This window comes from Callospermophilus lateralis, chromosome 5, assembly GCF_048772815.1.
Source record: "Callospermophilus lateralis isolate mCalLat2 chromosome 5, mCalLat2.hap1, whole genome shotgun sequence".
Classification (NCBI taxonomy): Eukaryota; Metazoa; Chordata; class Mammalia; order Rodentia; family Sciuridae; genus Callospermophilus; species Callospermophilus lateralis.
Genome location: NC_135309.1, coordinates 160,293,759 through 160,308,564, shown reverse-complemented (window position 1 = coordinate 160,308,564; position 14,806 = coordinate 160,293,759). Strand labels below are relative to the sequence as shown.

The following is a 14,806-nucleotide window of genomic DNA, read 5'->3' as shown; positions in this document are numbered from 1 at the left end:
GGCCAAGGCAGAGTCAGGGCCCAGTAGGGGCCCCCTTAGAGGATCTGGGTTGGTGGGAGACCAGGGCCCTTGCGCTCTCTAGGCTTGTCTGCCTGCCACAGCAAATACCAACAGTGACTGGCCTGTGCTTCAGACTTCACAGAACGCATGGTCAGCGTTGCATTCCAAACAATGCCAATGTCAACCGCGCTACCCTCACTCTGGACACCCGCATCACCCGGGAGGCAAATGATGGGGGCAGTTCCCTAAAGAGTGCTGCCAACTCGGTGCTGGCTGGTGTGACCAACCCCCGGGTTGGACTCCCAGGCAGGCCCAGGAGTTGCATCTCCAATGCCGAGCACTGTCCACACTGCCTGGGGGAACCGCCCTCCAGTTTATTTTTGAACAGTAAAGAATTTTTAAAGGGAATTAAACACCTGCAATAGACCTGCGGGAAAGGCGGCTTGTGCCGCAGCCCTTCTGAGGAGGCGCGTCCCTTCCTCCAGCTCAGCGCACAGGCACTTGCCGGCCTGTCCCGTTGCGGGGTGCACGTGGGAGGGGGCGCCGACAACACTGACCGCAGCGCGACCACCCTGACGGCCCTCTAACGCACACAGGCGGGTAGCCGGGTGATTTCGTTCCTTCCTAGAGAGGACTGGCACTCATTGAGATGATCCACCTGCCACAGAAAAAGCCGAGACCGCATCTGCAGCCCGTGCCCGGCTGCAAAGAACTTCCAGCAGGCGGCGGCAGTCATGCGCACGCGCGGCGCGGCCCACGGCTGCCGGAATCACATTCCAATGCGCGCATGTCCGCACGCCTAGCCTGCGCGCTGCGGCAGCCACGGCCTCCTCTCCAGACCAACCCTTCCCCTTCCTCGTCTGGAAGCGACCCGCCGCCGCCACCGCCCTCCAGCCCTCAGCTCCGCCCCGTCGCGCAGCCTTCCGTCGCCGGCCTCCCTGCCGGGCCGCGGGTGCTCAGTGCGCAGGCGCGGTAACCAAGGCGGCGCTGTCTAGTGAGGATTTGAAATCGGCCGCGCGTGCGTACTGCGCCGCGGCCCGGCGAGGGAGGCTCGCTCCTGCCGCCGCCCCCGCCCCCGCCGCCTCCCCGCCCCTCATTGGAGCGGAGGCGGCGGCCCCCTCCTTCCCCCACGCCGTGTCGCCGCCGACAGTGTCTTTTCGCCGCCGCCGCCGCCGCCGCCGCTGCAGGAGCACGGAGCGCGCGGCGCGGGCGTGACCGAGGGCCCGGCGCTCGGGCGGCGGCGCCTCCGCGGGTCCCGCCGCGGGGCCTGGGCCCGCCCCCTCGGCCGGTCGCCGCCCCTCCGATGGCCTCTCCCCGCGGCCCGAGCACAACGCCGCCACCGTCGCCGCCGCCGCGGCCCCCGCACCCGTCCCGCGCCGTGTGAGCGGGAGCCAGAGCCGCAGCCGTCCGCGGCCGCGCCGAACGCCGAGCGCCGCGCCTGTCCGGCCGCCGCCGCACCCGCGGGAGCGCGCCCCAAGCCGGGCCCGCGCGCCCCGAGGCCCGTCCGTCTGTCCGTCCGTCCGTCCGCGCGCGGCCCGGGGCGCGGCGGGGGCGGGGCCGCGGCGGCGGCGGCGCGGGCCCCGCGGGGGCGGCGCGTGGATGGATCCGCGCGTGGCCTGGATCCAGCCGGAGCAGAAGGGGCCGGCCAATGCCCTGTGGATGCAGATCTGGGAGACCTCGCAGGGCGTGGGCCGCGGCGGCGCGGGCTTCGCGTCCTACTTTTGCCTCAACTCGCCGGCGCTGGACACGGCGGCCGCGCCGGGGGCGGCCGGGCGGGGCGGCGGCCTGGGCCCCGCTCTGTCCGCCGCGTCGCCCCCGCCGCCGGCGCCCGGGCCCTCCGCTCTACCCCCGGCACTGCTGACGGCGCTCGGGCCCGCGGCCGAGGGCGCGCGGCGCCTACACAAGTCGCCGTCGCTGTCGTCCTCGTCCTCGTCCTCGTCCAACGCGGAGTCGGGCACCGAGAGCCCCGGCTGCTCGTCGTCGTCCTCCAGCAGCGCCTCGCTGGGCCGGGCGGGCGGCGGCCGCGGCGGCGCCTTCTTTGGCTTCGCCGACGGCGCGCCCAGCGCACCCGGCGCGGCTAACGGGCACTCCGGGCCACGCGGCCCCGCGCCCGCAGGCTCTCCACCGCAGCACCAGTTCCATCCCGGCCGCCGGAAACGCGAGAACAAGGCCAGCACCTACGGCCTCAACTACCTGCTGTCGGGCAGCCGCGCGGCCGCGCTGAGCGGAGGGGGCGGCCCGGGGGCCCAGGCGCCGCGGCCCGGCACGCCGTGGAAGAGCCGCGCGTACAGCCCCGGCATCCAGGGGTGAGTGCGGCCGCCGCGCTGCGTTTCCGGGATGGGGTTGAAGGCGAAGGCCCTGCAGTGCTCTGAAGGCTTTTTAGATTCCCTTAGGAAGGAGTGGCCTGCCGGCCCGGGGCTGTCAGTGCTGGAAAGGGGCTGACTTCCGTGGTGCTGAAGTTTCACTCCTCTGCCCCCAACAGTGGAAGGGGTAACTGGCACTTTCTCATTCCTCTTCCCAGCAGGAAAGTTAGGGACCCTTTGTCCAAGTGGGGCTAGATAGCTTTGGCGTTTCAAGTGAGTTCAATGTTTTGGTATTGTGAGTCAAATTGAAGGTAAATACTTAAATTTTTTTTTTTTTTCTCTTTTGAGAAAGCTCTTTTAAGGGATGAGGCTTTTGTACTGATGCAATTTAGCCAAAAGTGACTTTAGAAGTGATTTGGGTAGGTGGTGGTGGTGAGATGAAGTTGCAAGTTATGTTTTAATTTTGTGCAGAAATTAACATAAAGAGTATCATCTGAAGCATTTAAATGCTGGCTACTGGTGAAAAAAAAAAAAAAAAGGAAAGAGAAGAAAAAAAAAATGACTTGCTCTGTATACTTGTTCTTTGGAAGATGCTGTCTTTATTTTGAACACCTCACGTCCGCCCAAGAGGGCCTTGAAAGGTCTCTGCAAGTTCAGTGCACCTAAAAACAGCAAGGTGTAGAACAGATCTAAATGAGGGGTAAGTGGGCTGGACTCCTCCCAGGTGAAGTTGTTCAGAAGTTATTCACCCAGCCCTTTGCCTAGTTTTACTCTCCCAGATTTCTAGAAACAAAATATTTGTACATACAGTTTTGTGTCTGTTTCAAGACTTAATTGTGAGCTTTGCTGTAACAGTTTCTGCTAATTTAAAATGACTGAAGGATTTCTCAAGGTGTTAGGGTTGTTAGGGATAGTAGAGCCTTATACAAGACACTCATAAATTCTAGGCTTTGGGATTCTTTCTTAAAATGTTTCTTCTTACAGCTCAGTGTATTTCCCACTTGGAGTCTGTTGGAAACAGGAGTAGATACTACTTTAAAGGGTGGTGTATGCTACATAGTAATAGCTTCACATTCTGCAAATTGTTTCACCTGGTTTGGGCTAGAAATGTTACTTAAAATTCCTGAAGCTTGAGCATGCACTTTAGACCAAAGTGGGAGCCCAGTCATTCTCTGCCTATGCTCCTTCACTTCTGTGTCTTAGAACTCTGAATATAGTGGTCTTGGCAGGCTCTTCTTGCTGAGGGCAGTAAACCTAGGGTCTCATGTTGGGGGCCTTTGGGTTTCCAGCCTATTACACAACAGGGTGAATGCCATGTGTCTTTGAAGTAGAAAGTGTTGGAAGACATTGTCTTTGGTTGAAGAGCATGTTTTGGCCCCTTACGGTGATGCACATATGTCCTTTACAAGCATTGGTGGCATCATGTCATTGTGTGTATCGCCCATGCTCTTGGAGTTTTCTTACTGGTAACCTGTAGGCTTCTAGGTGTGTGTGTGGTATTGTTGCTTTCATTGGATGATGAGCCATGTCGGTCAGGTGCCATGCTAAGATCTGGTGTTTGTGACACCCAGCCTTATGATCTTGAACCCCAAACTGGGCTCTCTTCTGAGTGCCCCCTGCCTACTGCACATCAGCACTGGCTGTCCGGCTTTTGCAGATCTGGCTTCTCTCAACCCTGTTGCCCATCACGCCCAGTCATTGATCAGATGCTGTCTCTTTGGCTCCCCTCTCTCTCCATACCTCATCCTCTTTGCCTTCCAGCCTCTGTGGTGGAAACTTCCCAAGCAACCCATGGCTGGTGTCTTCCATGCACCAGGCTTGGGCTCTTTCCCCACACTGCCAGTGGGTTGAGATACTCTGTCAGCTGGTATGATCAGGTTCCCTAACCTCCCAGTCTTCTACTGAAACCTCTTTCCACCCTCACTCCCAGGCTAAATACCAAGGCCTGAAGCTCAGCGATCTACTTGCCCTGCTACCCAGCTTGCCAGCTCAGTTCAGAGATGACATGGTGTAGGGTTTAAGAGTGGGCTCTAAAGCCAGCAGGAGGGCTGATTTGATTCCCACCTAGGTTGATGCTAACATCATGTGCTATGAAGCTATGAATCCTCCTTTCTCCTTTGCCTGGGGATTCTTCCTTTCCTGTCTCTGATGGTATGTGCCACGTCCACAGTAGGAATTTTGGAGGTGAATACACTTTCTACCATGTCTGCCTAGGGGAGAAGCCTGCCAGCACTGCATGCCAGGTGCGGAGGAGGGTGGGGTGCTCTCCACTAGATTGCCTGCTCCAGGCGCCTTTCAAAGGGACAGGAGAGGAAGTAGTAAATCAAAGCAGTGGTGGGGCCCAGCCTGTGGTCAGAGGAAAGGAGGTAGCACTAGTGATTGTTTCCGTATGGCCTGTTGGTTTTAAGTGAAACAACCTGTGGTGTCAAGATAGAGCCATGTCTGGTACTTGGCCCTGGGCAAGACCAGTATCAGGTCTTCCCTTGTTGCTTAGAAAGGAAAAAAAGTGATGTCAGGGTGTGTCTAGCTGTCAAACAGAGAAGGACCTTGTTGATGAGGAGCTGCGTAGAGTTTCTTTGGTTCCAGGGTATACATTTCTGGAAAGACAGTGTCTGAAGTTCAAGAAAGGAGAAGCCATGGCCTGTGGTAGGAGTCTGAGTAGCACTACTTGGCCCATTTGGATCTTGGTCTGGTGGCCCACATAGCAACCTGCTCCATTCATCCTTTGCTTGGGAGGAGTTTTATGCCTTGGAAACTTTGCTTGTTGACTGGGCTTGTGAGACTGCCAGATTGCTTTCAGCCTCTACTAGGGTGAAGGAGCCGGTGAGAAGACAGGGATTAGTGCAGTTACGTCTCCAGTGGAGAAAGGGTGGTCCTGGTTTAGGAGTTGGCCATTGCCTCTGGTTGTTATCCCATTTCTCTTTGAACCCTCAAGAGCCTTTGTTTTGGGAATTAGGGGCATAGTGAAAGACATGCCAGCTTTTTGATTTTCTGATCTGGAGATAGGAAAGGAGTATGGACTCCAGCCTCTGGCTGCTGCCACTTTTGTGCAGTGCTTTTAGCTGTTACTTCTTTGCACTGGTCAGTCCCAGTAACTTTAGAAGCCTCCGGTTAGTGGTAAAGAAATGTTCTCCATAAGTGAGGTGAGAGAGTGGCCTTCAGATACCTGGCTTCTTCCTCACTAGAAGGTTGCAAAGCCCCAGGAAGGTTGCGGGTGGATGACCCAGCAGACACCTATGGATCAGCACCCTGACCAGCTGCACTTCAGTTTGGCATCTGAAGGCTGTGCTTACTCAGATGGGCAGCGGTTGTACATAGCTTCCTGTGCAGGTCCCTTGACAGTAGTTGGTCTTTTAATGTCTCCTGTACTCCTAACACAAGTTCTGTTCCTTGTCTGAAGTCTGTGAGAAGCTGATCAGTGTTGGCATGTATTAGATGTGCCTCCAGGCCCTGGCTGGCTCCTTCCAGCTCTGTGCATGCCCCCTTGGCTCTGTTCTCCTGAGGGAGTCAGTACATGGTGAGGCAACTGGAATCCCTTTTTTGCCTCCATGACTGTAACCTGACTTTACAGGATGTCCAATAGAGCCGTGAGACCTCTCGTGGAACATCCCTGGGAGGCCTGAGTGGGAGGCAAGGTGAAGGCCTGGCAAGGCCTGCTGTCAGCACTCCAATTGCCTTTTTCCTCTTCTCTGTCTTCCTGTGAACATCATGGGACACGCTGGCGGGCAAGCTTATTGTGAGATCTGCCTCCAAGACTCTCAATGGCACAAGTGGATCTTGCTTTCTGGGTTCCATTCTCAGAGGCCTTAAAGGTAGATTGTTGGAGTGGAAGCGAGAATGACCCCACTCCACAAATGTTTTCTGCCACATGGATCACTTACAAAGTCAGCTTCCCCCAGATCCTTCCCACTTCATAATAGCATCGTTTATTCCTTCCCATTGTGCAGTGGCCGTTCTCCACAAAGTGCAGGCTGCTGCCTGGCATAGAGCCGAGGAAAGTCCTGCTGGAGAACTGCTTAAACCCCATGCCCAGTCACTGATGAGCCAGGACCCACATAGGACAGCTGACGCTGGAGAAGGTGCTGCCCACCGGGGTGCTACAGACCCTCTCTTGGGAAAAAAGGAAGGTTAGAGTTGTCCGTAGGTTGGTCCTCTGGAAAAATGAGACTCCTCAAAGTTTTTGAAAAAAATGGCTTCATACTCATGCTGTGCAAGTGAGAGCAGATCCTGTTCATCTTACTGCTGGGAGCGTTCAATGAAAAACCAATGCTCTTTCCTTTAATAGGAATACACATGGTTGTGACTTATTATTTTAAAAAAATAACTTTTAGGTTAATATTTTAGAGAAAAAAGTTTTTTATAATGTTAAGATTTGTATTTTAATGTAAGCTCCCAGAATTTGGTCACTGTTTAATATACCTTCCTGGTTCTCATCCTAGCTGGATTCATGCAAGTGGCTAGCAGGAGGAGCAATAATTGTCCACCTTGGTGGAAAATAAAAACATTGTGTTCATTGGTTAGGTCTTATGGTTTGGGATCAGATCTTCTAGTTGTGCAGAAAAAAAAAGTGGGGGTATTGTAGTTAAAAATGCTCAAGTTTAGGCCGGGAACATAGCTCAGTTGGTAGAGTGCTTGCCTTATATGCACTAGGTCCTGGGTTCTAATCCCCAGCACCACCAAAAACAAACAAACAAAAAAAGCTCAAGTTCAGAAACTTAATTTTGATGGGGCAGCCAGTCAGGCCACAGGTGGTGGGAGCAGGGACAGAATTGGTCCCCAGGCTCACAGGAGACTGAAGCCACAGTGTTGCTGAGACTTGCCCAGGACTGTGGTGCTGTGGCTGCTCTCCTCTGAAGCAGAGTTGGATGGGAAGCCATACCTTGCAGAGGGCTTCTGTGGGGGCCAGGCTCTGAGCTTGGGCGCCAGTGATCTAGGCAGGCAGTGATGTGTGCCCCAGACACCGTCTCCTCCCCCTGTGTTGAGATGCACAGTAATTCAGCATCTTGTTCTTGAGAGCTCTGTGCTGTACTAGTTTTCTGTTGCTATGTAACAGTTCACCACAAACTCCAGCTTAGAGCAGCACTATTTTGTCTTAGTTAAATTGGGGTGGTGGACTCAGTTCTCTGCTCAGACTTGTAAGGCTAAAGTCGGAGCATGGGCTGGTTGCTTTTTCATCTGGTTCTCAAGGTCCATTTAGTAGCATGTTCTTAGTATGGCAGAGTTCACTTGCTTGCAGTGGTAGTACTAGGTCCCTGATTCTTTGCTGACTGCTAACTGGTCCCTCCTCCAGCTTCAGGGCACCTGTATTCTTTGGCTCATGGCCTTCTCCATCTTCAAACCAGCAAGGTGCTTTGAATCTCTTAGGATGTCCCCTGCCAATGGGAGAAAGCCTTCTGCTTCTCAGGACTCACATGATTAGATGGGACCCGCCAGATACCCGCCTGCTGAAGCCACATACCAGTATAGTACGATCCTGGCATGACAATCTCATTAGAGCCCCAGGTTCTGGGCATTAGGGTGCTGCCTGCTACAGGTGCAGATGTCCTTGCCTGGAGACTCCTTTGGACACTGAGGAGGCTCTGCTTGTCTTGTCCAGCATTTCTGTCTCTTGACTGGACTCCAGTCTGTTGCGGTAACTTGTATATCGCTGGACCTGTCCTCTAGCTTGATTGTCACCTCTGGAATTGGGCAACTAGAGTGACCATGAGAGCAATGAGAATGTTTCTGTGCCTCTTGTAGATACACTATTTTTTAAAATAAGTCATTTAAGAAGCATTTACAGGAGACCCGTGTGACACTTGAAAACATTGTGATTGAAAAGTCCTGTTCATGAGGTTTCCTGTGTTGGCCAGTTTAGGAAAGTTGTCATTCCTGTGCAGGTGGGGGTTGGTGTTTCACCTCATTGTAGATGTACAACAGTCCATCTTTGCTTTTCAGAAGAGGTGGGCAACACTTGGCCTGCAGCCCAGGATCCAGGGAATGGTGACTTGCTCGGGACCTCAGCACTGTGCTTCCTTCAGGAGGAGCAAGAAGACCCCTCCCAGTTCTTTTCCTGTCCTTTCCTCAGCCTTCCCCTTATTTGTGTGTTCCACTTACAGAGTTCAGTACCCTTTTGAGAAAACAGACCACGGCTCTCCTGGGTCCCTTCGGCCTGCATTCTCAGTGTGTGTGTGTACACACACACACACACACACACACACACCCACACCGGGCACTGGACACATGTCAAATGAAAGACAGGACCTGCCAACTCAGGAAAGTTGGTGAGGGATGGCATAAATATTACATGGTATTCATAAACCAAATGCTGAGGAAAACTTTTGTCGTCTTAGACATTTTAAAAGTTTGATTGTCAATTCTGAAGGGATTAAATGCATAATAATTGATTGCCTATAGCAATTTATTTGTGCTTGCCTTCCTGAAGAGAGATTATATTGGTGTTATGTCTTGCAGTATAGAATGCAAAACAGAAAGTATTCAGGAAAGTAGGTCTCTGTGCAGACTCTCACAGCTGACAGGGTGGACTAGAAGGAAGCACTCTTAGGGTTCCCTTGGCTAGGAACGTCCTTGATTATCACAACACATTTTTTTTTTTTTTTTTTTTATTGTGAGTTTGTGGTTTTTTCCTTTCCCAAGACAATGGCTCTGCACAACCAGGCATTCTCTCCTGTGGTTTAAGATTGATGATTGTCTAAGTGATAGCGGGTTGAGTGTAGGTAGTATCTATCTCTGCATGCTTACAAGATCCCAGATTATCATTATTTTTCTGGAATCCTGTTGATTTGAAGGAATGGCCAGGATACAGGAGTTTAAGGAAAATGGAAAGTTAAATTATTTCAAATGGAAAGTAAAATGGATTTTGCCTCAAACCCATTCCCTGGTGTTGGGAAGCATGGCATGACCTCCGGAGCCCGTGGTTGGCCCAGGACACACCTTCTGTAGTCTGGGTTTATTGGGTTCACCTCAGTTCTAACTTCTGAGCCCCCCTTTCCCTACCCAAGAAGCAGAGTCTAAGATGTCCACTTCACAGAGCATCTCAAAGAAAGACCTGGAAGCGCTTTGTGAACTGCCAGGGGAAGGGTTAATGCCACTCCTTTCCTTCTTTCTCCTCTTCTCAAAGGAAATTGAAACCCCAAATTAGGTGGTTCTTGTTGCCAGCAGGAAAAGCCTTTTACTTGGTTTTGGAAAATGCAGACAGCTTTCTCTTTTAGGCCAAAAGTTTTCTCTTGGAGGAAACTAAAGACTAAAGTTCCAGTGTTTGAGAGGGGAGGAGGTGTAGGCACCGCCAGACTAAGGTGATGCTGTGGAAATTCTGGAAATCCTTCCTTTGCCCTGAGAGATACCTTTGATTTTTATAAACTTAAGCAGTGTAGTAGTGCTTGCTCTGCAGTATGTAAATAAGAACGGTAGCTCCCGGGGTCCTCGGGACTTGCTCAGGTGTGCACATGCTGCTGTGCAGCTGGTTCAGGGTGCAGCTTGTTTCAGGTCGGCTGTGCTTGCTTTCTGTGCTCGCTTTCTGTGCTCACAGGGGAAGGGCGAGTGGAGAGAAGTGCTGCTGTTTCTCTGGGCCCTCCAGCATGGTGTTCCATAGATGGCGAAGGAAGGCAGAGTGTGGGATGGGAGCATTCAGCTGGAAAAACACGGTACAGCAGTGCTTTGTGAAGAGGGCACAGTGATGCTTGGATTATCCAACACAGCAGCCACAGGCCCTATGTGGCTAGCCAGCACTTAAAGTATGACTGATGTGACCAAAGAACTGAATTTAAATTTTCTTTAACTTCAGGAAAAATACATATGACCATACATTTGGACAGTGCTGAACTGGTGTGACTTTTAAGACTGTATTTGAAACATAGTGCTTGATTTGGTGGCAGTTGTTGAAATAAATCCCAACTCAAATGTCGGTAAAAAAAAAAATGTGTTGCTCAGCAAGTCTCTACTTGGAAAGCTCTAGTAATTGTGTTTGAGTTTCCAATGAAAATCCTTTCAAAAGGCTATTTTAGGGCTGAGGATGTGGCTCAAGCTGTAGTGCGCTCACCTGGCATGCGTGCGGCCCGGGTTCAATCCTCAGCACCACATACAAAGATGTTGTGTCCGCCGAGAATTAAAAAATAAATATTAAAATTCTCTCTCTCTCTCTCTCTCTCTCTCTCTCTCTCTCTCTCTCTCCCTCTCCCTCTTACTCAGTCTTTAAAAAAAAAAAAGGCTATTTTAATAACACATGAAGCATAAAATAGGTTCAAAGGCAAAGTGTAATTTGGAAGGATTTTTTTTTTTTTTTTTTTTTGGTACGGAGGATTGAACCCAGGGGTATATAACCACTGAGCCATATCCCCAGCCCTTTTTTATATTTTTATTTAGAGTTAGGATCTCACTGAGTTGCTTAGGGCCTAAGTTGCTGAGGCTGGCTTTGATCCTCCTGTCTCAACCTTCCAAGCTGCTGGGATTACAGGTGTGCGTCACCACCCCTGTATACTTGGAAAAACTTTTAAGGTGCAGATGGTTGGCTTGTGCACAGTTACTGACAGTAGTCCAGGTGATCTTTTCTCCATCTGGACAGTTTCTTCAGTCACCAGCACCCAGTGCATCAATACATGGGGCTCTTTGGGGCTGTTGCTCTGTTGGATTTTCCTTCATGAATTTGCAGATCATAGCGATGAGATGAGCAGTGTCACTCCCATTCTGCAGATAGAAAGCCTAGCCTAGACCGCCTAGCGTGATCTGGCAAAGAGTGCAGAATTGGTAATGTCAGCCCAGGACTTATGTCTAAGAACTCTGAAGAGTGTCAGGTGAAAGAAGTATGACCAGGACTGGGGATGACATTTATCTAGTCACTGGCATACCTGCTAAGGTATCTTGGGTAAAAGGGCTTTTCCTGTTTCCTAGAGGGAGAGATCCGAGTCACAGGCCATGGCATAGTTCCTCTGGTGAGGATTCGTTGAAGGTCGCCCAGTCAGGAAGGTGCTGGATCTGGAGAGGGGAGTGTGAGGAGAGTCCTCTGCTGCAGTGCACAGTTGGCTTGAAGGAAGCAGTAGGGAGGGCGGGAGCCGGAGTGTTCTGAGCAGTTGCGTTCTGCCTGATGAGCTATTGACTTGTAGACTGTTGTTCTGTGCAAGGACTCTGGAAGATCTGAGGTGGGAATAACAGTGGAGTACACATCAGACCCCCAGGCAGGGGCCGTGATCTGCATCCCACAGACCTCCACAGCAGCTCCTGCTAGAGAGAGGTTAATCCTCAGGAGGTGGAAGCATTTTGGCCAAGGGCACCTAGAAATAGAACTGGGGACCACATGCAGGCCCTTAGTAGGGATAGCCGGGTTCCTCTCCACTGCCTCCCAGAAAGGGAGCTGAACTTGGTGAATTGGCAGAGAGGGAGCTGTAGGACAGTACTGTAAATATGTCTATTTTGGTAATGGAAATCTTTAACGTTAAGCAACGTGGATTTTCAAAAAGAGGAGAACAGGTAGGAGATGATAACCTGGAATATAAAAGAAGATACTTTTCATGGTCTGTGAAATTCAAGGAAATTCTAGAGTATAGCCATGAGTTACTCCATAAAAGAAGGCAAAAGGTGATCTGCCTAGAGTTCATGTTCCATCAAAGCCTGACTTGCAGGATACTGATGTATACACTGAAGTACAGTCAGGATGGACAGAAAGAAATGCTGAGACACTAAAGAATGGAAATTTGAGATAACTGTCAAGTGAGGTGAAGCCTTGGAATGAACTCAGGCTTGGGGAATTGTAAAGGATAAAAGGGGTCTTTCAGGAGCAATTTTAGAGTAAAACCATAGAAATTGAAAGGTCTGTGGTGGGGCTGGGGTTATGGCTTAGTGGTAGAGCGCTTGCCTAGCATGTGTGAAGCACTGGGTTTGATCCTCAGCACCACATAAAAATATATAAATAAAATAAAGGTATTGTGTCCATCTACAACTAAAAAATTAAAAAATAAAAAGGAAAGGTCTGTGGTTGAGGAAGGTAACTTACTGTTCACAGACCTCCTTTACCAGGTGGGAGCTGCTACTTTTCCCCTGTTCCCATCTGGCTGTGACGTTCAAAACTAGCTACAGTAGTGACCATTGCTGGCCTTCCTGAGTCTGTTCCCACACCCTGGGCCAGGCTCTGTTCTTGCTCCTTTATGTGACCTCTCCTGAGGCCTCCCTGGATCCTCCCTGGAGAGTCTCTGACGCACACTTCCAAAACAGAAATTGAGGCTTAGAAGCTAAGCAGAGGGCTCACTGGGGTCACCGCTGGTGTGTGCAGAGGCAATGTTGGAGCCCAGTCACCCTGAGTCATTGCCCATCATCTTAAGTCACTGGAAATGCATAGCAGAAAGGGAATTGTCCAAAGAGGTAAGTCTATAGGAAGAAGACAGTTATGCTGAATTCCAGTTTCTGGGTCCAGAAAAGTGACACTGACTTCTGAGGAGGAATTGCAGATTCTCATGAAGCTCTACCTAGTCCCTGAAGTGGTCAGGTACCCTGGATGCAGACACCTAGTGCCCTCATTTCCCCCAAAAGGAGTCTGAGAGTAGATTTGTACAGACGAGACGGGAGGACCTGGCACTGTCTCCTGCTGGTGATAGTGGCTACTTTACAAGGCTGGTAACTACTGTGTGACACTGTCGCTTATGTTGCTAATCACTTTAGAGATTATTTCTAAGAGTGCTTTATGCTAATTTATAAACAATAAAATTGCTTTTATAAAACTGATTCTTTTTTTTTTTTTTTTTTAATCTCACCACCCAGAAATAACCAATGTACAATTAGGTGACTCCGGTTGTAGATCCCTCTTTCTCAACTTATGTGCCTATCAATCCATAGACACATGAAAAAATAGACACAGAAAAACTTTCATTAAAATCGTGTTGTCTTTATTTAAAATGTGGTAAATTATTAATTTTGCTTAAAAGTGAGATATGTACAACCTCAGATAGAAATGCTAGTTTCTAAGAGGTATTGCTGAGACTAAGAACACGAAACATGGTGGAAATCTTAGGTGGCTAAGTGCAAAAAAGTCATTTTCATGAAACATTGATTTGCCTGCCACTTTGCAGTTTGTAGAAATCAGTTATTTATGAATATATAAACCTCCCAATTTGTATTACGTTATTTACGTAATAATGGCACGTTTAATTTACACATAATAATTTACACATTGCCATAATTTTTAAGCATTTGTATTTTGTTCTCTAGTTATACTCACTAATATTTATTGCCCTGAGTTCCAAGTCCTTTTCTCAGAACTTTACTGTGGGTTTATTAAGTCCCCATAGTAGTCCTTGTGGTGTACCAGGATGCCCCTGTTCCACATGAGGGGATCCAGGCACAGAGTGTCTGAGGGTCTTGCAAGGTTGGTGGCTGAAAAGCAGCAGAGCGCACGCTGACCCAGGCAGTCCAGGCCTCCCTCCTTGGTGCGTCTTGGTCCTGTGTGCAGACTGGTGCTGGCCTGTAGGACTCCCAGGGCGTCTGGAGGTCTCCGCCTTCTCACTAGTTCTCAAGGCTGGTGCTGCCCCTTTGTGCCTGCTCGCCTGTTCCACTCAGCTTTGTAGGGCCTCGTTTTCCCTGTGAAGCATCACAGTGTTCCCAGCTGTGACGTGGTGAGTTGCTCTGCTGTGACCCTGGCATCTTGTCCTTGTCCTGAGGCCCAGCCCTGTGCTTCTTTGCTCCATCTGCACATAGGAGCCACTGCCAGTGCCGCTTTGTTATGTGTGCTGAATGGCCAGGGTTTGAAGGAAGAGCCCGTGGGGCTGCATTCCGCTGTACCTCACCACCAGTTGAATGGCCTCTGTGGCTCTGAGCCATGTGTGCTGCCCTCATTTCTGGCTTACAGTTGTGGTCGGTGACTGATGGCCACTGTCTGGACCACACCTCCATCTGTATGTGGTCCTCTAGAGAGCGTAGTCTGCTCAGACCCTGCTGGTGCGCCTTTGGTGTAGGAGGCAGACCTCCTGGAGTCCTGCTGCCTTGTTGCTGTGGTCACCATTTGTGGGTGGGAACGCCTTGATGGCTGGCATCACCTCTTGACTGCTTGCTCTGGTCTTCTGTTACTGGGTGCAGTAGCTTCTTGTGGCCCCTTCCTCTGCCTGTCTCCTTTCTAGCTTGTTGACCCCCCCCCCCCCCCCCCCGGTCTTTCTGCAGCACCAGGCACTGTACTGGTTTCTTTCTGATTCTCAAGTCTTTTTTTTTTCCTGAATGGTCACTAGTTTTACTGTGTGTAGGGCTCTGACCCCTCTCCTGCTCCCTCCATCCTACTTATGGCACATTTCTGTGGTGTGGTCGCCAGTATTTACCATGCTGTGCCGTGCCGTGCCGTGCCCTGCCCTGCCCTGCCCTGCCTGTGGGTACAGTACGTTCTTAGGAAGCCCCTCCACTATACCTGGAACTTCCTCTTTTTGCCAGGCTGCAGGCCTGAAAGTCCGGCCGTGTTTTTGGCTGTCTTTGGCCTGCTGGCGCTGTGTGGTGGAGAGCGGAGGTTGGAGTGGGTGGTGGGCTGCCCTCATTGG

At 51.0% G+C, this 14,806-nt stretch overlaps 1 protein-coding gene across 2 annotated transcripts in view; it reads left to right on the top strand.

Annotated features, from left to right (window-relative positions):
• The first annotated feature begins 1,598 nt into the window (after positions 1-1,598).
• Positions 1,599-14,806, top strand: part of Tent4a (terminal nucleotidyltransferase 4A) — a 40,574-nt gene continuing 27,366 nt past the window's right edge. For both annotated transcript variants that reach the window (XM_076856226.1, XM_076856225.1), the window contains exon 1: positions 1,599-2,306. In XM_076856226.1, the coding sequence (XP_076712341.1) occupies positions 1,600-2,306 (707 nt within the window). In that variant the 5' untranslated portion in view covers position 1,599. The remainder of the gene's footprint in view (positions 2,307-14,806) is intronic.